The sequence below is a fragment of the Panicum virgatum genome, chromosome 5N (genome assembly GCF_016808335.1).
Source record: "Panicum virgatum strain AP13 chromosome 5N, P.virgatum_v5, whole genome shotgun sequence".
NCBI lineage: Eukaryota > Viridiplantae > Streptophyta > Magnoliopsida > Poales > Poaceae > Panicum > Panicum virgatum.
Window position 1 is genome coordinate 50111701 of NC_053149.1, and position 24468 is coordinate 50136168.

The 24468-nt window shown below is 46.7% G+C and overlaps 1 protein-coding gene and 2 long non-coding RNA genes across 3 annotated transcripts; 2 read left to right on the forward strand and 1 right to left on the reverse strand.

Annotated features, from left to right (window-relative positions):
- Positions 1–9526: 9526 nt before the first annotated feature.
- On the forward strand, positions 9527–10208 carry LOC120675544. The gene is made up of 2 exons (XR_005675387.1): positions 9527–9840; positions 9915–10208. It is a non-coding gene; the product is annotated as an uncharacterized LOC120675544 (long non-coding RNA).
- Positions 10209–14744: 4536 nt separating this feature from the next.
- On the forward strand, positions 14745–16118 carry LOC120675493 (GATA transcription factor 15-like). The gene is made up of 2 exons (XM_039956696.1): positions 14745–15390; positions 15480–16118. Exons 1-2 carry the CDS (start codon positions 14980–14982, stop codon positions 15756–15758), a joined length of 690 nt encoding a protein of 229 aa, XP_039812630.1. The 5' UTR covers positions 14745–14979; the 3' UTR covers positions 15759–16118.
- Positions 16119–18049: 1931 nt separating this feature from the next.
- LOC120676790 lies at positions 18050–19641 on the reverse strand. The gene is made up of 2 exons (XR_005675991.1): positions 19239–19641; positions 18050–18417 (listed from the first exon to the last, which is right to left on the reverse strand). It is a non-coding gene; the product is annotated as an uncharacterized LOC120676790 (long non-coding RNA).
- Positions 19642–24468: the final 4827 nt, after the last annotated feature.

Consider the following 24468-nt stretch of genomic DNA (forward strand, 5'->3'; position numbering starts at 1 on the left):
AGCTAAAATTGACTCATGAGGAGCTTAGTGTTGCTCATGAAAATTTGGTACTAGATCATGCTTTACTCACTAGCAAGCTTTCTAATAAAGAAATTAAAACTAGTGAGAGCTCATCACATGGGTCAAAGGATCAATTGCAAAATGTTGCTAACCCTTGTGATGTAGGCAAAAAACATGTATCCACCTCATGTGATGATTTATTGTCTATGCCATGTACTTCACATATAGATGCTTGTTCTTCTTCTACTATGCAATATGAGACTAACCTTGTAGAAGAAAATAAAGAGCTCCAAAGTCAAGTGAAGTATTTGAGCAACAAGATAGAGAGATGGACAAAATCAAAAGTCACCCTTGAAAGCATAATCAAAAATCAAAGAAGCTTCGGTGACATGAGTGGCATTGGTTCCATCGAGAGCAAAGGCAAAGGCAAGAAATGGAGCAAAAATAAATATAATAGAAAGATGAAGAAGCAAGAAGAAATGAAGCTATCTCATTTCATGTGCTTTCAATGCCATGAGATGTGACATCTTGCAAATGGTTGCCCCAACAAAGAAAAGCTAAAGTTGAAGAAGGAAGAAGAGAAGCTTAAACATATCAAATGCTTCAAGTGCCGCACTTGGGGTCACCTCACCTCAATGTGCCCAACCAAGCAATTGGTAAAGCAACAAGAACCTCAACCAAAACCACAAGTTGAGCAAGAGAAGGTACCCCAACCTCAAGTCAAGATCAACCATGATGATCAAGTTGATGACTTGAAGATGATGAAAAAGAGAACAAGAAGGGGTGGCAAGGCAAGAACAAGGCATCCAACTCACATTCAAGATGCCAAGAAGTTGAGCAAGAACAAGATTCAAGAGAAGAATCCACATGCTCACATCAAGTGCCATAGTTGTGCAATATTGGGTCACCTAGCTTCGGGTTGCCCAAACAAGTTTGAGAAGAAGGCTCAAGCAAACAATGAGAAGCAAGGCAATGAGAAGCATCAAATGAGTAAGGAAGAAAAGGCTCAACAAAAGAGAAGATGCTACTTATGCCGGGAAAGGGGACACATGGCTTATTCATGTCCCTTAGGTAACAATTCTAAGCCTATTTCAATTGATGCAAATATTATGCTTAGAAAGGATGGTAATGGTACCTCATTTGTTAGTATTGCAAAACATCCCGCTATTCATACTAAGTCATTGCCAAAGTATGTTGCTCCTAACTTGAGAGGACCCAACCTAGTTTGGGTACCATCAAAACGTGGATGAATGTGTGTAGGTACCAAAGGCATTGGAGGCTTGATTCAAATAAAATTCATATTCTTGATCTTATGATTGAATCAAGGAATTCAAATTTTCTTTGCATATATACAACCCAATGCCAAATCAAAACAATGAAGTCCAAGTGCTACAACATACAAGTTTCTTTTTCTAGTTGTGAGAAATTCATTGGAAATATTTGTTGGCTTGCTAACTTATTTGTGTTAAACCTTGCTTTTGGATGAACAATCTTTTGCAAATTGAAAAATGAGTTAAAAGTCATTTACTTCTCAAATGTGGCTTGAAAACTAGTTCTTATGACATTTGGTTCTTTTGTGCACTCCTTGGTACAAAATTCTGAATTTTTGAGGCTTTTATGGGCTATTTATGAGTTTTCTTGATTTTACTTGATTTATTTTTGATTTCTCGTTCTTACTCACTCATATGAGTCTTTGGATGGTGTTCATGCTAATTTTGAGATTTTTGGAATTTTATTTGAGCAATGATCCCAATTCAAAGTTGAAATTGTGAAATTTAGAAAAATTCTGGGCTGTCTGAAATTTGGTAGTGCGGACAGTCCGCGGGTAAGAGGCGGACGGTCCGCAGTTAATGAGACTTGTTTACCAGAGGCTCTGATCAGCAGAAAATTAAAGCGCGGACAGTCCGCCCATGGATCGCGGACGGTCCGCCAGATGCACCGGTAAGCTTCGGTTACACCGATGATATGCCCACTATGCAAGCGCGGACGGTCCACCAAGTATACCGCGGACGGTCCGCCTGAGACAAGTTGAATCTGCCCAGAAAAGTGACAAATATTGGATTAATCTTGAGTCACTTAAATTGAAAGGTCCTCAAGTTGATCATCTTTACAAGTGGTTGAGGAACCTAGGTTTGGTTTTGAAATAATCTAGAAGCATGACGAGTATTGGGTACAAGGCCATTTGATTATGAAGTATTTTTGGCACACTTTTAGTACTCAAGTTGAGAATCAAGACCAACCTCAAGTAGAAAGAAAAAGGACTTAGAGCAGACTCCAAAATTACTCATCATAACAAGTCCATTGTCTGATCAATCAACTAAATTCATCTCAAATGAGTGTCAAGAATGGTTCTTGGATAGATCACTTCTCCCTAGAGAGGGACCAAGCCACCCAACAATGGGATTGACAAGCAAGGTGCTTGGAAGGCCAATATGAAAGTGGTGATCTAGAGTCATTGGAGATTCTTAGTTGAAAATATCAAATGAGTTGATCAAAAAAAAACAAGCAACACCCAAAGTAGAGAGATTCATGAAAATTCAAGTGATATTCAAATGGTATTCTCTCATGCAAGCAAGGATCAAAGAGATGAAGCAAGCCAACCACAACAAGATAGTGCATTTGATGATAAGGGATATTTATTTCATATGGGTGAAGAATGATTTTCATATTGACATTCATTGTCTTCACCAAGCTATTATAATTGGACTTCATGATACTAGTTGGAGAGCTAAATTGGAATCTAATGACTATCCTCTACTCCAACATAGCAAGGTGAAATTGCTTGACATATGCATTCATACTATGCTAAGGAAATGATTAATGCATATAGTCATATATAGTGATCATTCATGAAAAATAAAATAAATTTAAATGTTTTATGATGCCACTATTGCTTCTATGCTTGATATGATCTAGTGGTAACATATGACATGTTCATGAGCTAGTAAACCCAAGTAGTTGATCTAGAAAATGAGCTTTCAAGTGTTTAACTCAACATTGTCAAGATAACCCTTAGAATGAGGTGTGAAGAAGCTTGTCATTGGTTCAAACCGAGTTGAATTTTTTGGGCAAGTAGTCTAGATCAAGTCAAAAAGAAAGAAGCTCATGGAAACAATCTAGTTCAAGAATTGGTTATCAATGTCAAATTCCACAAGGTGATCCATCATAATTTTACAAATGATACTAGATTCAACAAAAGGTATATCATTGTATCTCTACAAGTGATATACATGGTCATACAAGTGGTACTCATTCAAGTAGATCTAGTACAACAATGGTGGTTCCACAAGTGATCCTCAACTTTAAGTGATCAATTCAAATCAAGAAAGCTATCCTCATCAAGAAGAGCTCAAGATTCAAGTAGATTGACAAAACTCTTTGACATAGGGGGAGGAGCCCCACTACAAAGTATCAAGGTCAAGGATCCTACTAGTATCCTACATGTGGCATTTCAAGGTGATCTTCATGCTTCCACATGTTGTTGTTACAAGTGGTGTCAATTCCAATCAAATTGAAAGTGTCCATCAAAAATGAAGATTCAAGACTCAACCATCTACCCAAGTCCAACTCTTTGTATCAAACCACAAACGCTTCATATGATTGCCTACAAGGGGTATTCAAGTGGTAACCCTATAAGTACAAGAGGTACAACCTCAAGTGGTAGCCATTGATCTTCACATGGCCAATTTCATGTGGCTTCGGCCCTTTTTATGGTCATTGATGACAAAGGGGGAGAGAAATGAACAAAGATATGAATTATCCTTGGATGACAAAGGGAGAGATGAGATGAGAGTACGATCATGGACATGGATCAAGAGGGGCAATATTGAGGAGGATCAATATTCTTGGACAAGAGGAGCACACAAGTAGGGGGAGCAAGCTCATGAACTTAGTTGTTTGCATTTGATATGTGCATATTCATGTGCTTGCTTGCATTTGCATAAGTTTTAAAATTTATATATGCATTGCTTGTGTGTGATGTATGCTAGTCATAGAACTTAATTGATGATTTGATAACTAGCATGCATAGATTGTAGCTAGACATTTTTTTTACAAATGGATCAAGAGCCTTGCTAATATTGTTGATCTCATGAGGTATCTTGAGTTTTTGATGAATGTCTAGTTACTTATTGATGCTAAGGAATGAACTCCAAGGATGCAACTCAAATTGGTATCACGCTTCAAAGGTTTATCCTATATACCTTAGCATCACTTAGTAGTGATAACAATCCCACAAATTTCATATTTATGCATGTGTGTGAGTTTAAAACCAAATCTCTTGAGCACACATGTAGGGGGAGTTATCACTACCAAGTCGGATTTTTATGGTGCTTATCCAATCTTTACAAGTGGTCTTAATGGTGGATAAGAAACATAAAATCCAAACCAAGTTAGCTATTTACACATGTGTGAAGTGCTAGCTTGGAATATGCTTAATTTCCATATCTTTGTAGAGTTGTCATCAATTACCAAAAAGGGGGAGGTTGAAAGGCCCTTGTTTGGTTTTGGTAATTGAGTGACAACTTAGGTGGACTAATAAGTGTTTATGTTGAGATACACAGGAAATTAGTCCACACAAAGACACTAGTATGAGCAACATGTGCCATGGTGGAGAAATGGCTAAGGGATTGATGCTATGCTCATATAGTGTGATCGAGGAGCTCATTGCATATGAGACATGACATGGAGTCATGTGACCAAAGTGGAGAAGATCAAGACAATGCTTGGCTTTATGGACCGATTGCAATGGAGAAGGGCAAGTCAAGGCTTTGAAGCGATGGACCGCGAGGCGGTGAAGCTTGGGCAAGATTTGGCGCCAATGGACCGAGGCAACGGTGAAGAGCGAGTAAGGTCAAGATCGATGGACCAAAGAGGTCATGTGATGATATGGAGTGGATCATATCATTCAAGGAAGATCAAGCCAAGTGTTGACTCATGAAGATGATCAAAAGGCTTGATGGAGTTTGGTGCTTGTGTGGCATCAATATTTGGAAAGATGAAATGGAATGCGCAAGGCAAAGGTATGACTTGTAGGGCATTTCATTTCACCGGTCAAAGGTTGTGTAGAGAAGTGCATGACCGGATTTAGGATAGATGGCCGTACTATCAAGAGGGGCAAACTTGTTTGCATATCGGTCATCTAGTGCCACTTGAGCGATCTAACATTGCGATGTTGCTAGGATCGAGTGGCGTGGTGAGATCAAGTGAAAATCCTTTGAAAATGATTGTGAAATGCTAACACACATGCACATGGTGTTGTTCACGTGGTGGTGTTGGCACATGTGCAAAGGAGAAAGAGTTGGAGTTGATGTTGATCAACTTTGGGAAGCAAGAAAGGTTTTTCGGTTTTCTCCGGAAATTAGGTTGTCCCTTGGAGTGGAATACTGCTTTGATCCATTGTGTTTTGGATCAAGTATTCAGTTGGGTTGTGTAGCCCTCTGAATTAGCTTTCCATAGAGTCCAAGATCACCTAATTTGGACTTTGGAGCTAAGAGTTATGGCCGTTTTACCGAGGTACATTTCTGCTGGAAATAGACCTGCGGACGGTCCGCTAGACCTGCGGACGGTCCGCCCTTGAGTGGCGGACGGTCCGCCGTTATCTCGGTTGAGCTCAAACAGAACCGTTTTTGGCTCTGTGGGTGGTCCAAAATGACTTGCGGACCGTCCGGTCCATGGGGGCGGACGGTCCGCCTTTAAAAGCTGAAACGGGCGCAGAAACTTGGTTGTTCTGTCTTGGGTGCCCAAAATGACCTGCGGACCGTCCGGTCCTTGGGGGCGGACGGTCCGCCTCCTACTGAAATTTCTGGGACAGAAACACTGCGGTTTCTGTGTGTGCTCACGTTTTGAACTGCGGACAGTCCGCCACTGGGGAGCGGACAGTCCGCCGGTAACTTCCAGATTTAGTCAGAGACGTTTGCAAATCGGTTGGTTCGAAGTTTTGAACCGCGGACAGTCCGCCCCAGGGGCGCGGACAGTCCGCCCGGGGCTCTAACGGTCGACTCTGACACATAATCATTGCAGTTCTAGCCGTTGGTTTTAAATGGCGGACGGTCCGGTTTTTGTGAGGCGGACAGTCCGCGAAAACTCAGTTTTCACGGGATTTGAGTGTAACGGCTAGTTTGGGGCCTCCCTCTATAAATAGAGGGTGTGGCCGGCCATTTGTGAGTGCTGAGCACTTTGGGGACTTAGTGTCCATGTGTGAGAGTGCTTGAGAGCCCTCTACTCACTCTAACTTGATAGTATTCATCCGATCGAGTGAGAGAGCGATTCTAGTGCGATTGCTTTGAGAGATTGCATCGAGTGGCACTAGGTGATCGTGTTGCAAGCCGGTGTGCTTGTTACTCTTGGAGGTTGCCACCTCCTAGACGGCTTGGTGGCAAGAGACTCCGTTGAAGCCCGCAAGAAGTTTGTGCGGTGCTCCGGAGAAGAGTTTGTGAGGGGTATTGTGCTCACCCCGCGGGAGCCGCGAAGAGCAACTCTAGTTGAGCGAGACGTGAAAAGCAACAAGTGGTCCGGCCGGATCATGTGCTAGAGCTCGGTGTGAGCACTCCACGTGGGAGAGTGTGACTTGAGAGTCACCACTAGCAAGAGGATCGGCGGCAACCTTGGAGCTTGTCTCAACGGGGATTAGCTTGGTGGCAACCAAGTGAACCTCGGGATAAAAATCACCATGTCAACTTTGTCTACTCTTCTCGGTGGTTTGCTTTCTCCAAATCACAAGCATTGTATTTACATTGTTCTATATCTTGTGCTTGTGTAGTTGCTCTCTAGTGATTAGTTAGCTTGTGTAGCTTGCTAATCAACTTCTTGCTTGTGTAGCTAGAAGTAGAGATCCTAGTGTATCTAGTTAGCTTGTGTAGCTTAATTAGTTGCTCTTGCTTAGATTGTGTAACTAAGCAAGTTGAGCTCTTGGATTTGGATTGTGTATCCTTGTCCTTGAGCATCTAGTGAGCTTAGGTTGGCTTTGTGCTTTTGCTCATTAGAATTGTGTAGGAGCTCCCGCGGTTTGTGAAGTACTAGTGCTTAGGCTTGTGTGTCTTGGCATTAGATTTATTAAGAGAGCTCTTACTAGCTTGGCACTCCATTTGCTTTGTGTAGGATCTTTTTGGAGGTGCCTTAGAGTTATAGTTAGAGGGGTGTAGTCTTGGCTAAGCGAATAGTTTCAATTCCGCATAAGTTTCGGTTAGCCGGCGCAATTAGTTTTAGAAAGAACTATTCACCCCCCCTCTAGTCCGCCATCTCGACCCTACACATGTGCTACTCCCTACTCTAGAATATTCCGTGCCCGTGGGCTGTCTCGCTGTCCCGGGTCTGACCGGGTGTAACTATTCGCGATGAATCTAATGATGGTAATTAATTCATGATTTGCTACAGTGATGCTACAGTAACCATACTCTAATCGTGCGGTCAAAGGCCTTATTAGATTGGTCTCGCGAATTTACCAAGAGTCCTGAAGGTGGTTTTGTAATTAGATTTTATTTAATACTCTAAATTGGTGGTCAAAGGTGCAAAAAAAATTCGCAAAATTTTTTCACCCCAAACCAAACAAGGCACATAATTCTTCTTTATGCTGAAAAGTTTATGATGCCAATGATCGTGCCATGGAGGTGGAGGATAGAGTAGATTTAGAGGGGGGAGGGGCGGTGCCATGGAGAAGTTGGGTGGGAGGGCCGGGGGAAGAAACGGATGAGGAAGAAGAGGTGATCATTTATTAAGATGAGTCGCGCCACGCCACATGGCGCGACTCCCTGAAGAGTCGCGCCATGCCGGATGGCACGACTCCTTTAAGAGTCACGTCACGCCGCATGGCACGACTCGTTGAGGAGTCACGCCAAATCATGTGGCGCGACTCAGCCTTACCAGGTCAGCTGAGTTGCCAGCGTGGCAGGTTGGTCGCGCCAAAGCATGTGGCGCGACCCTTCAGTGAGTCGCGCCACGAGTTTTGGCGTGACCAAAAGGGCTAGTTCTTGGAAATTTAGATCCACGTAGGTTATTATTAAAATTTTAGATTAAAAAGAATTAAAATTTAAAAAAATTCCTACAGATTTCTTGGATTTCAGAATTTAAAGGCAAATTTGGTTGATGCATACGAAAGTTTTTACATTATTAGGGTGAACTAGCCTACATGAACCTACAATTTCAAAACAAAGTTTTATCATTTGTAGTGTAAAGTTTGAAATTACAAAAAAATTGTATATTCATAGTACAATGTTTGAAATGTATGCTCTTGAATTTTGGAGTGCAAAGCTCTGAGTTAGCATTTTTAACAAGTTTTTTACTAATGGCTTCGAAGTTCCTGAATTTAAAGTATGAAGTTCATAAATTTGGATCACAATATTTTTAACATGTGTAAATTTTAAAATTGGAGATGTAGAAAGTTTTTCATCTCCGGTTACAAAGATTTTAGAATATTGCTTAAAATTTGATATGTACAAAGTTTTTACTAGTGTTCGACGAGGTGTTATTCCAGGCTCATCTACGTGCATTTAGCAACCTTAGTTTTTAATATATGATTTCAAATTTTTTTGAACTATGGGTACAGAGTTTTCGACATTTGATTTGAAAGTTGGAGACGTAAGAACTTTCAATGCTGGAGATATATGAAGTTTGAAATATATTTTGAAAGATTTTTACTTCCAATTGCAAATATTTTAAAATATTATTTGAAAGTTTGATATGTACAAACATTTGAACATATTATTTGAAAGGTTTTTTATTATGCGTGCACTGGTTGACATGTGACTTGAAAGTTGGATATGTAGCACATTGAAAGCTAGGGATGTAGAAAGTTTCAAATATACAGTATAAAACTCTTTCACTTCCAATTACAAAGATTTTATAGTGTTACTTGAAAGTTTGATATGTGCCAAGGTTTTGACATGTGACTTTGAAAAATCGAGATGTAGAAAGTTTTTTAATACCCCACCCATGTGTATTTGAACTTTTTTTGTCAATTTAAAATGGTTATATATTTGTATGTGAAAATATTATAATACATATCGTATAGAGTTTTACTTTTTTTATTAAAACTCACAAAGCTATTTTTGATGTTTCTTTTTATCTTGTTCAATGCCGATTCTTCTTTCTTCAAATAGTTAAGATGATATATGAAAACATTCTCTAAGTTCTTCTATATCCATATAGGTGTAAAAGCAATTCCCCACCCATATTATCTCCCACACACCCGTTGTCCCGAAGGAGAAGGGAAAGAGAAAAGCAAAAAAAAAATCTGCCGAAGTGCTAACAGAAGCTAGATAAGAGAAACAATAATCAAAGCTAGACAGGAAAAATGGGAACATCATCTGTCGCCTGTGCACGCACTCCAATTAGTTTGTATGCGCCGGTAGCTAATTGCTGGGTTTGTGCGCCAGTAGTAGGTCGCAGCACGCGTTCGCCGCGGACTCATCCTGGCGCCAGGGTTCGACTTACCGGTCTGGTTACCGCCAAAATTTACCGATACCGCTACTAGGCGGCAACACGTACCGGTGGTAAATTTTAAAAAATTTCGCCGAAATTTAGAATTTTCAAAAAAAATTGAAATAAATTAGGAAAAAATATGGTAAGAAAGTAGAGATGACATACATCATTCTGATATAGAACATGTTCAAATATTTGAGCGTTTGGGCACTAAAAAAATAAAAAAAAATGCGGAACCCGTTAAGGCCCGTTAAAAAAATGCGGAACATGTTAAAAAAATGCGGAACCCGTTAAAAAAATGCGGAACATGTTCAAATGTTCAAAAAAAATATTTGACCTGATCCACATGCAACATTACCCTATTTGCCACCTCCATATGTTGGCTATAGATTACCCAACATGCAAGATGCTTCCAATGTGCAGGTAAATGGCGGTTTAGCAACTAGTTTGTATTAATTTGATTGTTTCATCGAAATTTCATCACCTTCATTATGCAGGATGAAGGATATGCAGCATATGGTGCATATGGCGCATATGGGGCCTATGGAGGCTATGGCTATGGCTCATATCAACAGGATGATTCTGAAGAATAAACTCCATGTGGTATGTATCGTGTGAACTACTATGTATTATGAACTTTAGCAATGATGGTTTGTAAGGACTATGGTTGTGATGATTTGTATGGACTATTGTTGTGATGGTCTATATGGATTGTGGATGTGAATTTCTATTTATATGTATATGAACTTCTATTCTATGTATGTGTGAATGTTATAAAATTGTTTGATATATACCATGTACAATGATATTTATAAAATTATGGGGAAATGTTGCCAAAAAATTTTATTTTCCGACGTCATACGGTGTTTACCGGTAAAAATCAGAGGTTACCGACCGGGAAACAGCGGTTTCCGGTCGGTAAGCAACGGTTACCGTTTTTTAATTTAAATTTCAATTTCGTCCGGTATTTAGCGGTTACCGAAGCTTACCGGTCGGTTTACCAATACCGCCAAAAGCCGGGAACCGCCTTATTGTCGGTAAGTCGAACCCTGCCTGGCGCACGATCGCCCACTAGGTGCCCCCGCCGAAGGGGCGCGGGCCCTCTGGACCATACCATACCGGTGCGTAGAGAGCTTTTTTTTGAACCCTCTCAAACTAGAAAATATTATTGTAGTATCTGTTCGCATATATAGAGACGCACTCGAACCCGAAACACCTCCCTACATATACCAACAGACCTACAACTATACACAATCAAAACACAAAACACGTTCTTTGAGAGATCACCGATAATCAGAGAATCCAGTGTGCGACGAGGGACGTCACCTCCCATTGTGGCTCCACGCGTGAGAGAGTGCCCGAGACATCTAAGACTGAGCTCGACGAAGCTGCACCCAACGCCGAGCTCTTCCTTCATAGAAGAACCAGCTCCACGAGCTCATCGACAGTGTCGAAGGAGATCACCACCGACGGGGTGGAGCTCGGGAGATCTTATACCAAAAGGGACGCCGCCGCCGCCGCCGCCGCCGCCACTCGACGCCGTCACCGGAAACCGGACCCGAGGGCCATCGCCGCCGCGCAGGACGTCGACCACCCCCGCAGCTGCCGCTCCCGAGGCCGTCACCAACGACTCCAACGCCAGCCCCACCCGCAGAAGCCGCACCCGACGCCGACCACCCTCCGCAGGAGCCGCGAGAGCCGGTCCCCCCTCACCCACAGGCGCCATAGAGGCGGCCGGCTAGGAGGGGAGCCGTCCCCACGGCCTCCTGCCGGAGAGGACGCCGAGCAACTTCTGAGTCTTGATGGTCCGGTCCAGGGGTGTGTCAGGTGTCATACACATTCGGCCGGTTAGAGTGGATTTTGAAATTGGGCCGAAGAATGATGGTTCATGGACCATCATACGAAGGCCGGCCTTACCTGACGCATTTTGGCCCAGATAGCGCCTTGAGATTTCTAATTTCACTGAAGCGCCGGAGCTTCGTGCCATGAAAGAACAGAAAGCTATCCGCAGACGGGGCGTAGGACGGCCAGCATGTCCCAGATATTTGAATCCGTACGAATCCGATTCACTTCCGTTCTAGTGAATGGAAACAGAAAGAAAAAAGAAGACGGAATCCGCGCTTCCATCCTCAAGACCTTAACGCAAATGATCTGATTAGACTAACAACAAAGGTTCGTGTGGGCCGTATGCCCGTATCGGGTGGTCGTTGCTCTTTCCGCGGCGCCAGCTAGGCCGGCCGGGCGGTCAATAGTCTCGGTGGCGGCTGCCGACAGCGGCCGGGGTTGCTTCAGCCCGCGACCGCGAGGCAGGGGACCGCCGGTGGGTCACGTCACGCGGGGCCCCGCTCACTCGACGACGACGACGGTGCGACGGCGTGTATAAAGCGACGCCCGGAAGGTATTACGCTCGACGCGGCGGCGGAGGGTGGCCTACCGATACGCGAGCTTGCGCGAAGAAGAAGCTTTACGTGGGCCCACGGCCGTTCAGAAGCTTTACGTGGGCCCACGGCCGTTCTCCGCAGATCATACCGCTGCTCCAACGAAGAGCCCCATTATATTTTTTTTTGCGGAAACAGTGTGATCGATCGATCAAGTTTTTAACGTAGATCTTGGAGAATATCCTATGCTTAGCGAACATGCAGCTTGCTCCGTAGAGTATACGAGAGCGTCCCGACAGGCAGCTGGTGAGTTAAAGTGGGCGACGGATGGTTCGGACCTAGAGAAACGGGAAGTGCTCCAGGGAACGAAAGGCAAAGCGGCGGAGAGCGACGGCGAGGGGCTCTTGAGTGTCAGATATTCCCCCCCAACCAAAGGACACCAATCTCTAGGCTTAACTCTGGCCGTGTCGGGGCAACTTTTTGAACGGCGATCTCCTCGGCCGGATCGGATCCCCTGCCCCCGCCACCGCACCAAACACGAACGGACCCCTCTCCCCTCCCGTCCCTTTCTTCTGCCGCCGCGGTGTCCTGCTTCCCCGCGGTGCGGTGGCTGGCGGCCACGCGAGAAGAAGCGAACGGATCCCAGACGGAGCACGCACAAACCCTCGTCACTTCGTCAGGTTCCAGCATTAGGTTGCTGCGAGATCACTGTACATGCATGCTCCGCTCCTCGAGTCGCAGCGAACCACGGGAGCAACGGAAACAGCACGAACGGCATGCTTTGGCCGTCGGGGGTCGGGTGCAGTGCGGCATACGGAAACGCCGAGGGGTCCACGGGCTTTCGCTTTCCCTGCCATCGCTCGCTGCTGCCTTTGACCTGGCAGCTGGGGGGAATTAACCAGCGGCGTCGCGGCAGCAGTGGTGGATCATCGATAGAGGGGAAAGGAGAGCACAGAAAAAAACAAAACAAAAGAAGCGAAGGGAAGGGGGAAAAAGGAAAGAAGGCTTACCTTACTAGTTAATACGACCACGACTACGACTAGCTGCTGCTGCAGGAGGAGGAGGAGGGAGCAAGAAGCATGCATGCACGCATGCAGGCCGAATGATCAGGAGAGGAGGAGGAGGGTGTAGGCACTGGCTACACCCTTGGGAAGTTGGGATCCGCACGGGATCCCCGCGGCTGGCCCCAGCCTAGGTCTGTGTGCGCGGAGTTCGGACTTCGGATTGGTGCCAAAAGGCGGGATCTTCTATGCCGGACCGCGACTGTTCCTTGGGACCGACGATCGGATTCCATCGATTCGACGCCGCCCTTTTGATGCTGGCATGCTGGAGGCTGGAGCTGGCTCCGAGGGGCCAGGCCAGCCGTCATGGCGCGGTGGCGCGGCCGCCGCGGCTGCCTACGTGGCCGTGGCGCGCGGCGCCCCCAAGTTGCATCTATCGCCGCCCGCCCGTCTTTTTCCTGTGCACCCTCCGCTCCCCTCCTCTCCCCGTTTTCCTCTTTGCTCTTTTGCTTCTTTTGATTCGTGTCGTTGCTTGCTTGCCCCCGTTGTTCCACCCACACCCTCTTCCTCCTCCTCACCCACCCTTTGTTCTCGCCACTCCCGTCACCTTCTTTATGCTCGATCGATACGGCCGGCCGGGACCCCTTTGCTCTTTTACCCTAGCTCTCTGGCGTCTGGAAGCTAGCTCGTGGCCGGCCGCGGCGCTGCGCTGCTCCTTCTCGATTCAATTCAATCATGTGCCCAAACGTGCTGTTTGTTACATGAACATGCAGCTTTTTTTTTCCTTTTGTGCTCCGTCGAGATCCCGTTGGATCGCATGAGATCACCAACCGTCGATAGGCTACGCTGCGCAAGAGAAGTACCGAACCGTATCGTGCGTCGTAACATACATGAGTGTTCAGGACGTGGACCGTGCTGTAGCATGCATGAGTCGGTGCAGTCAGACCGGATAGGGATAACGTGCTGCAGCGTGCGCACGGTGGGAGACATGCATGCATGGCTTGCAGGCTCACAGCTGGCTGCTGGAGAGGGATCAGGGAAGAGCCCGTGGCGACGGCGGTGGCAGTGGCAGTAGCTTCGACCGATCGTGTCATTACAGGAAGGAGGGAAGAAAGAAGACCGGCTCGATCGGTGGCACCGATCGATGCAGCTTGAGCGCGCACCAGGCTCTCGCTGCGGCCTGCTTGCAGCTTTCCCTCACCTAACGGATGGACGACGGCACGACGCATGCCTGCCTGCATGCATGCATGGCATGCATGCCGGACTGACACCGTACATACCCATCTCGTTGTTGCTAGCGAGCTAGTAGCTGCCTAGCTCATCCCTCGGCTCAGCTTCAGCTGGGGCTGGGACTGGGACTCTGCTAGGAGGGGATTCCGCGGCGAGGACGACGACGCCGCCGCAGCGCAGAGGGCCGACGGACAGGCAGGCGGCAGGCCTCACAGACAGATCGTCGAACTGTGCACCTCGTGATCGGCAAACACCAACCGCAAGCACGCAGCCGGCAAGTCGACCCAGGCCGGGACGCGAACCGCGCGCGACACAGACACAGCTGATCGATGAGCTCCGGTCCGATGGGCCTCTCGGCTCCATGTCACCATACTACGTGCGTGGGAGACTGTTCCCGGCTTCACGTGGCCTCGCTTTTGACCGGGCGCGCGCGGCTCCAACGCTCTTTGACCGCGCCCCAGGTCAGGAGCACACATCGCCTCGCCGCACAGGCAACAAGTCAGGCAGGCAGGCACGCACGCAGACATCCGCCTCGCGTCTGTCCTTTCCCTCCTTCCCTGCTGCGCAGCGCTGCATTTGCATCGCGTGTCGCGCCCCCGCCCGGCTGGAATCCTGAACCTGGCAGCCGAGACAGGCCGCCCCACGCCACGCCAGCTTCCCTACCCCACGTCGCCGCTATAAGAACCCGAGGCCCCCCCATGCCCTGCCACCCCCCACATCCACACGCCACAGCACATCGACCGCGCGTAGCACGAGCTGACCTGCACGGCCGAGCCGTAGCGCGCCCGGTGGGCAGTTCCGAGGACAGACATCCACAACACATCCCCTCCTCGACCTCGTCTTCTCCTGTGTCCTCCCATCATCATCATCACGACACCGGGCCACCGCCTCCAGTTGTAGCTCGATCATCGTTGGCCCGCCGGGCAGGCTGCTGATCGACTGTCAAGCTAAGGATGCTGCACGAGGCGGTGCCCTGCACGTGCGGGCTGCTCTACGGCACCTGCGGCGGCGGCTGCTCGCTGCTGTTCGCGGCGTCGGAGGGGAGCCACCGCAGCCAGTACTACGAGCGCTGCGGCGGCGGCGGGAAGGAGGCCGGCTTCGGTGCGGCCGGCTCCTACGGGGGCTCGGTGGACTGCACGCTCTCGCTCGGCACGTCGTCCACGCGCCGCGCCGAGGCGGCGGGGGCGCCGCGCGCGCCGCCGGCTCCGTCCGGGGCGCTGCCCTGGCCGGAAGCGCCGCCCGTTCCCAGCTGCAACAGCGGCAGCAGCCACTACGGCGCCGCCGAGGCTAATAACGCCCGCCGGTGCGCCAACTGCGGCACCACCTCCACCCCGCTCTGGAGGAACGGCCCGCGCGGACCCAAGGTACTACGTGGTGATCAATGCATTGTATTCTGCTATTAAAATAATGCTCGTCGTCCTAATCTTGATCGGTTGGTTTCTGCTGCGTGCAGTCGCTGTGCAACGCGTGCGGGATCCGGTTCAAGAAGGAGGAGCGGCGCGCGGCGGCCGCCGCCGCGGCCTCGGACGGCGGCGTGGAGTACGCGTCGTACGGGTACGCGCGGCAGCCGCAGCAGTGGGGCTGCTACGGCCCGGCGTCCTTCGGCGTGTTCGGCGACGCGGCCGGCGAGGTGGGCGGGCCGTGCCTGCCGTGGGGCCTCGGGGTCATGCCGGCGTCGTCGCCGGAGTTCGGGGCCGCCCGGGAGATGCCGAGCCTGTTCCAGTACTACTAGGTACTTCACCACCAGTAGCTATCGAAATGGTAGACTGCGAGTCCGAAGACTCCTTTTCTCTTTCGCCCCTTTTGGTAACAACAAGATGCTGTACTTGACCAACGACCTAGCGGCATCAAAAGTCGGGGCACTCCTGCTCATTTCTTTTTTTCCTCTTTTGCTCGAGCAAATTTCCATGCATGAATAGTGGCTCTTGTATGATTCTGACATGGGTGGTTCTGTCTCTCCATGTTTGAATATGTCTTGCTGCATGATAATGATCTGATGGAGATCTACTAGTCTGGCGTAGCCTTCATTCGTTTTGAAACCTACAATTTTTTTTTTTGAAACCTACAAATTTGGCAAGAGTGCAGTTCAGCAGCCTCAGAATCTAGGAGGGGGACTAAAGGCTCTCATGTTTCAAATGTGCAGTATTGGGCTGGGCCCTGCTTTGGTGATCATGATTGGGTTCACTCGGGACACCGTGCACAACTTGCTAGATTTGCACCTTTTGCTGGGGCCAACGGTCAATCATCGGTAGCTGCATATCTTTCGGGACCCACAGCGAACGGGCCCGGTCCTTTTAGTTTTTTTCCTCCTAGCTTCTCCTGCTTCTCACGCTAGTCACATGATGAAGGGTCAGAGAGTTGTGTTGATGTGTTCATTTCCCCTAACTTAGGCCGTGTTTAGATCCAAAATCTCAAAATTCAAAATTTTTATAAATCGCCTGTATGGTGTACTAAATATAGTCGAAAAATAAATCGCATTACACGAATGGACTGTAAATCGCGAGACGAATTTAATGAGCCTAATTAGGACGTGATTAGACACTAAATTGCTACGGTAAAGCTACAGTAAACATATGCTAATGATGAATTAATTAGGCTCATTAGATTCGTCTCGTAGGTTACAGACGAGATCTATAATTAGTTTTGTGATTAGTCTACATTAAATACTTCAAATGTTGAAAGATTCCCTTCCAAAATCCAAAGTGAACTAAACACACCCTTAATAAGAAAATTACACTGGATACCTGTACCATTACGTCAGTCAAATTACGCTTTGGTGTTTGGATAAAGAGACATGCGCATGATGTTGAGACGATGTGGATGTATGTCCCCATAATGCTCGACGAGCTGAACGGCAACGATCTGTCCTTCTCGACGCTTGGGACAGTTCTACAAGAGTGTCACTCGGTAGTGATATGGAGGGAGTACTCCATTAGCATATCATATCTTTGCTAAAGTTTAGTCCATCGTATATGCACTCATATTTAGATGGATTTAAGGTACTAAACTTGAGCACTCTTGGACATTAGCACTTCCAAACACCTTCTTGTTGGACTCGTGCCTGGGCTTAGCAAACCAGCACGGAGCGTTCGGCCCATCACAGCATCCGAAGCCCAACCATCGACACCCTTACCGAATCCCTCATCTTCTTCCCGCACCGCACGGCACGGATCCTGTGACTGCGAGCCCGGCGGCCGGCGCCGAGGTCAATTGGTAGGGTGAATGAAGGCCGCCGGCGACCGCGGACCCCGCTTCATGCTGCGATAGTACCTGTGGCAGGAGACCCCGGGGCCTGGCCGGTCACGCGTTGCAAATGCGTGGGGACTGCGATCGGCGCCGCCGCCATCAGCGACGAGTCCGAGCTACTACCTAGGTTAGTACTTGCGGCCTTTTGATAGCTATCAACCAGACTTGAGATGATTGTATTACTACATGCTATTCGCTTGTATTGACCACAGATGGTGGTGTAGAAATCGATACGCCGATAGCGATCTAGGAAATGCTAGAATAACGAACTTTTTATTTGTGCCTGTCATATAGACTTGTAGTATATGTACGTACAGATTCGAATTTCGCAGTTCATGTTCTCGTTGCTGTTGATTCTATCGGGGGATGAATCACCAGTGCGTATCAAGAATTAGTTCGGGATCAGGCCTTAGACTAGTTCCTCATTGGTTGCTTGCGAGAGCTAGCTCTTGGAATCTCAGGTTCTTATTAGACTTTGTACCTGCTCGTGGCTTTACTTAAAACTATTGAATGGGTTAATGATGTTTTTTTTTTGAGTCGAGGATGAAATGACTCGGGCTTTTTAATACATTGAGCAGACTATCTAGGTTGAGCTTGAGCATTGCAATTTATATGGCTACTACCGACCTGCTTGAGTTCACGTCGGACATCTGACATCTGTGTTACATGCATTTTTAATTTCATAGAGAAGGAACAATACAATAATGGATGCATTTAAATTGCAAATGTGGGAGTATATATGACGCCTTTCGACGGTACATGGAGGAGCATGATTCATTACTTCAAACCAAGCGCAATTTATATTATAATTAGCAAACCGGTACAGGAGTTTTATTTATTTACAATAATGTTTACTGCACAAGTAGTCCTGCTAGGGGACCATAACTACACACTATGGGCAGATAGTGTACCCTAATTTCTGTAGCATAACAGCTGATTTGCGTACAATCTATCGTTATATATACACACACAACACACATACATATGGCTACTGGCTCCTTTTATTGTTGACCAAGCGATCATTAACTTCATAAGAAAACAAAAATATATCAGGCATGTTTCCTTGAATATATAGCTAAGATATCTGAATCTGTTTATGCTTGTGTAGCAGCAGTGTCTGTCGGTGGTTCTTCACATGCTTCACTCTGAAAACAAAGGCATACCCATAAGTTTATCTGAACAGCAATAAAACTTGGAACTCTTGTTAGGTTAGGGATAGAAAAGCTGCTCGTTTTTTCTTTGTATTATCCTTGTTTGCATGGATGCTAGTTTCGTTAAAATGGACGGCTCATCAATTGCCGCTAGCTAGCCATGGATATTTACAGTTGCCTCCTCGAGGGGTACGAGTACGAATGGTCTTGCTCTGTTACAAGACAGCACAGAATAGCATTTTCATGGTTGCCTTTTGCAAAAGACATGTGCCGCTTTAGAAGTGGAACAAAATCCTTTTTGCAATAAGTACTACTTGAAAAGGAGATACTGAAGTGCATGTCGGCTACAAGCCTTCTGGAACTGAAGGGGTTAGAGTGCACGATCTATGTTAACTTCTCTTTTGAGTAGGGAGAATCCCGCGTGATTAAGTGACAGTGCCACACGTACTATAGGGGTCAAACAGTTAGAACAAGCTACAGAGCCATGTCGTGGGGCTGTGTACAAACTGCAAGCCATGAAACCAACTGATCACAGATTTAGATTGGAGTATACTGCTTACTACTGCATGCATGATGGCCTGACAGCAGGAGCTCAAATAAGTGTTGTTGCTATTGGCAAATTGTTTAGTTTCTGCATTAGTGGATGCATGTGTAATTCATCACATATGGTGGTGCTTAGCTTGAGACATCAGCAAGCAGCCATGTGGGCTGCAGCTTATGTTGCTTGTTGCCAAGACTTTGAAGGACAAGTGATCACTAGCTAGGGAAAACCACTTCGATCTTAACTGGAGGACGATAAGGTTGATTTCTATTACCTTAGTTCCAAGGCCCCTGTGTGTTGTACTTGGGGAACGGAACATTGCCGGACAAAATGAGCTTGACGTCCTCATCGAGTAACTCATAATGGCGGCGCACCTCGTCGGCCGTCTTGCTGCCTCCAATGGCGCGGGACACCTTGTGCCAGCGGTCGGGTGTGTCCTCGCCGTAGTAGGCGAGGGCCTCTTCAAACAGCTTGTTCTCTTTTTTGCTCCACGTGGAGTCCACGTTGACGCTGCGGGAAGAAGAGCTCCTCGACCCAGACATCTTTGGACTGGACTTTCTTTCTTGGAAACCGAATTAGTGCTGATGTTTTTATGTGTAGACACTCCTGTTGCTTGGATAGCTGGACTGAAGCTTTTAGCTCTTCCAATGCTCTGATGTTTTGATCTCTGTGCTGCTAGGGTGGCTACTATTTATAGACGCTTGGTGAGCGTGAGCTGCTCATACTGCAAGCTACAATGCTTGCAATATGGTGGAAGCTTGAAAGAATGAAGGGTGAATAGAATAAGATTCTCGTGCTTTCAACTCAGGACCCACAAGAAGAGTAGTGTGTGTGAGCGTGGGTGTGATGGAAAGGAGAATCCCAATATCTTCTAATACGGAGATAAAAGAGCTTCCTTTTCGGATGAAGATTCTTGGGCCCCTCTGACAAACGGATCTGATAGTAACAAGGGAAACGAGTTAAGATCAAAATGTATGTCACACGTCTATAGGTAAACTTAAAAAAATGAGAGAGATACATCGTCCTAGTAGCAACTGTGGTTTTCATTAAGAAGAAAATAGGTACCCAAATTAAATGGGCTTCAACACGGATAGTTGGGATGCACAACCATACCCCCTACCCCAACCAGTTGAGCTAGGCTGACTTCTTGTCTATAGGTAAATTGGTGACCCCATTTTCCTTCCAACCTTCAGCCATGCTAGCATTGCATTGCATTTGTGCTCAATTGTCAGATGTGGTATATATGGTGGTGACCTTTATCTTGAGTTCGAATTAGTAGTGTGTGATAGACTGATAACTGGACACATGGTCTTAATTTATATATCTGTAGGCGATCCTGTACTAAGACAAGCAGTTCTCTAGACTGAAGACGTGTGTGGCATGCTGAGGGCCATGGAAATGGCAACTGCATGCCTGAAGAACAGAAAACGGATCTTAGCGATGAGATGGTAAAATCAGATGGTTTTGCACCACTGGGAAGAATGATTGAAGCATAGTTGGCCATGGGATGTTGCTTGCCTCTCCCCTAATGGAATGAAAGTATGAAACATATTCCCTGGACCTGCATGTACGTTTGGTTGCTGGTAGCTTAGTTAACTAGGTAGACTACTGAGCAAATAACGCTATTTGGTTAGGCACAGGGGGACTCGGTTGAATAAAAGGAATTCTGATTCCAATGCAGTACTTGTGTGATTATAACAATGTCCAAACTTCAAACTATATATTTGATTCTTTTTTAGACAAACTATTTAATTTGATTCTTGATTATGACATCCATACATAGCACAGCTTATTCTTGCATTGGAAGGTGGTTAGAGCAAGGTCGACAAAAATACTGATTCAAGAATCAAAACTCAAGATATATGTTCGTTCAAAAAACTAAAATCTATCAAAGCTCTTATAGTCCTGAAAGTTCTCTTGGTCTGGACAGTACACATGAGATGGGCAGTATCAAAATCAGAAGAGGAAGTGGCCCTCCTAACAAAAGAGGATTTCCAGCAGTTCAGCTTAGCTTTTTCTTAGTTTTTTCTTGTCCTCGGTGCCCCTGATTAGTTGATTTGTTGTTTGGTTGTTAACCCCCATGGTTTCTTTTTTTTTTCCTTTGTTGCAGTGAGTTGCTTTCCTGGGGATTTTTGTATTGTTTGAGGGGGCTCTCTGCCCTTTCTTTCTTCTCATCTTCTAATAAAAATTCGGCAAAGCTCTTGCCGTCCGTTCAAAAAAAAAAGATGGGCAGAAACAGAATATGTGCTAAAGCATGGGCTGGACCTGGACCAACGAATAGGTATTTCCCTGTCGGCTGCTAGGACATTGGAGGAGAGAATTGCATCGGTTCTTTGGTCTTTAATCTTTGGCCTTTGAATTTCAACAAATTATGTGGACCACTCAATGCTTGTTCTGTAAGTATTGTCATTTATTAATTACTTATCCAATCATTATTAAATGTGTTTAGACATTGTCAAAAACTCTATACAGGCTGGCGATTTTTCATTTAACATATTTGATATATCTAACATATAATAAATGTGTGCTTCATCCATTAATTTGGCGGTTCGTATAAAATAGTTTCACTGCTCGCATTTGAAATATTTTACTTTTGACTATAGGGAGTAGGAGAAATATATACATGTGTATCTCAAGTGTCCTGATTACACGTTTTATATGGTGTTTACTTGATATTAGTCTATAAGATAAACCCCTCGGTTCTAGTTCTTACACTGTTAATAGAAACTTACTGAACTTTGAACCTCGGAACCTTTTGAGAGACGTTTTGTATAGAGTGAAATGCACAAATTCTCTTGCCTAGATCCATAGACTCTCAAAAGTAAGGATCTGACTCCTTCAACTTTTTAAGTGGTTCATGTAGATTCATTCTAAATCAATTTCTGTACTTGGATTCTCGCTTGGAGTGAACCACTTAAAAAGTTGAAGGACATAGATCCTTACTTCGAAAGTTTATGGGTAGTTGATAATCTAAGAAAAAATTTACGATCCCATTGCATCACTCTTTGGGAGTATACTCGTTCATACTTTCCCCATATTTTATAAAGAATTGCAGGCACTAATGAGCAACCAGTAGGTCTGAAACAAGCATGACATGTTCACTGATCTGTTCTTCAAATAAAAGCCCCTTCAATTCTTTTTTGTTCACTCAATAATTTTGTAAGCTTAACAAAATTCTGATGAGAAATGACATGTCAAAAAAGGCACAAATAAGCACGTTATCGCCCTTACATTTGACCAATGGGCAAAGGTTGAATCTAATTCGTGATCAGTACTAATGTTCCGTCCCTTTGTGGTCTCTGACTCTGTACCAACTGCTGGTGATTAATTTGGTGTTTTCCTATCTTGATTAATTCGGTGTTGCAGAGTGGAGAAATGGTTCAATGTGGTTCAGTGTCTATACTGTCTACATGATGTTCTGATTTAATCTTCCTCTTAGAAATATATATGTTATTATAGATATCAGTTGTTGAAGATGATGGAAGCATCTCAAAATCATTCTCTGAAAAAGAGCGCAGGATACCGATTCCATGTTGCAGGTAAAAGTGTGCAAACACCCGTGTGGGACCAAATGGTATATGGATGGATCTCCCTATCTCCAATTTCCTTGGAAAAAGGAATTTGACTCTTGATACCTTCTCATCTTGCTCCTTGGTTGGCCACGGAGGCCACGGAATCACGCAGGGATTTTCCGGCGCCGAGACGATTTCTGCAGCCACAGGATCAGCTCCTGGTAGTTGCGGAATCTTTGTACGAGCCGACGTGGAGGAGTCGGAGTCCATCCGAAGACGCTGGGGGGCTGGACCAAGGCAAAGCAACCAAGTTGCATTGGCATCGTGGCGCAAGCATGCACACGGAGTCACGGACCTGTCGAGCCGGCCGGCCGCCGGCGTCCTCTAGAGGTGAGAGGTAGCTAGATCAATCTTGCGTGGAATCTAATCTGCACAAAGCGCGGTGGCGCTCAGAAAAGATACATGATTCCCCGTGATATTTCGAACCCGCCGGCCGGCCTCTGAGCTTTTGTTTTCGGAGCGAAATAATCCGCTCGGAAGGAATGCATTCTCCGATCGAGCACATTTCAGCAATGGCTGGCTTAGCACATGTGCTCGATCGATGAATCAGATAACCTAACCCTGTGTCTTAGAATCTCACTCCGGCTGCTGCTCTGTAAGTGTAATCCCTCGGATCTTCAGCCCACCAGGTGTTCTGTGGTCTGCGTCAACTGGATCCCAAATCTGCAAAGGCAGCAGCCCGGCCGGATTCCGGGCGCCAAGTTGCAGGATTGGAATCCAGGTGGTCTCTGCATCAATTTATTACACAGGGATTCAGCACATTTGCCCTGAGCTCTCACTTTCGATCGCGAGGAAAGGAATCCCAATCCTGATGGGAATGCGGATTCCATCGGCAGATCAAATATGCCCAGCCTAAGCCTATCTAATTAAGCAGATCAAATACGCACATTCTTCTCTTAATTATCTGATAGATCGACACGGTGTCATCAGGACGAAGTAATAAGGTGATTGGCACCCGGCAGCTAGCTGATGACTGGTAATCGGTGTAATAAGGCTGTAGAATTAAAGGTTATTCTTCCATGATCGGAGGACCATGACGGCACAGTCACCAGATTCCGATCCGGCCTTGGATCGCAACCGAAAGCTGCCGCTTTGATGACGAGTGATGAAGCCAGGCACCGAGCTGCTGAGGCGCATCTCGGCGTGTGCGGCTGGATATCCTGTCGGATCCGCCGGGACGACGTGAGCCAGCTCTCTCGCGGCCGCCGGTCTTGTGCCCCGTCAGCTGCTGCATGCATTCCGCGCGGCCGCCGCTACTGCATCTCCAAGGGGCAGGCCGCGCGGAGCATCCATCTAGTGATCACGTCGGCGGGAATCGGAACGCGAGGGCTTTCACCTTTGCGGGTAGCAAGAGGGTGCGCAGCCGGCAGTCGTGTCGCGGTCTCGTGGTCGCAGCCGCCGGCAGGACACCCTAGCTAGAGGCTGCAGGCTGGATGCCTGATTCGTTCCGCCCGGCGCAAGCTGCGGAAGGGGTTAGCCTGGTCCCGGTGGCAGCTGGTGACCTGGTGTTGCAGACTTGCGGAAGTGTCCCTTGAGATGTCCATGCAAAAGGAATCCACATGTCGCTGGCTAGCCTCGCCTTTGAGGACGATCGGATCACCTGATCAAAACGAGCACACATGCAAAAGATTTCTAGCTTCAGCAGCACGCGGCCAGCCAGATCGAGCTCTAGCCTAGCTAGCGCTCCAGGAGTGGCCAGGACAATTGCTGTATGTGGCACAGATGAATGACACATCGACTAGTACATGCTCACGCCGGGCGGCTATACGCCAGATGTTGCCATTGCGGTAGCTGGGAGACTCTACTGCGGCAGGGCTAGCTGTGCAGGAGAGAAGATAGAACGTAACCCCTCCGTCACAACTCACACCTGCTAGCTCACAAGTCACAACTCGATCGTACTCGTTAGTCGTTACGTGCACGTACGCCTGCGGT

Coding starts and splice junctions, on each gene's coding strand:
- LOC120675493 (XM_039956696.1), top strand. CDS start 14,980: ATGCTGCACGAGGCGGTGCCCTGCACGTGCGGGCTGCTCTACGGCACC. Junction 15,391..15,479: donor ACGGCCCGCGCGGACCCAAG/GTACTACGTGGT, acceptor TGCTGCGTGCAG/TCGCTGTGCAACGCGTGCGG.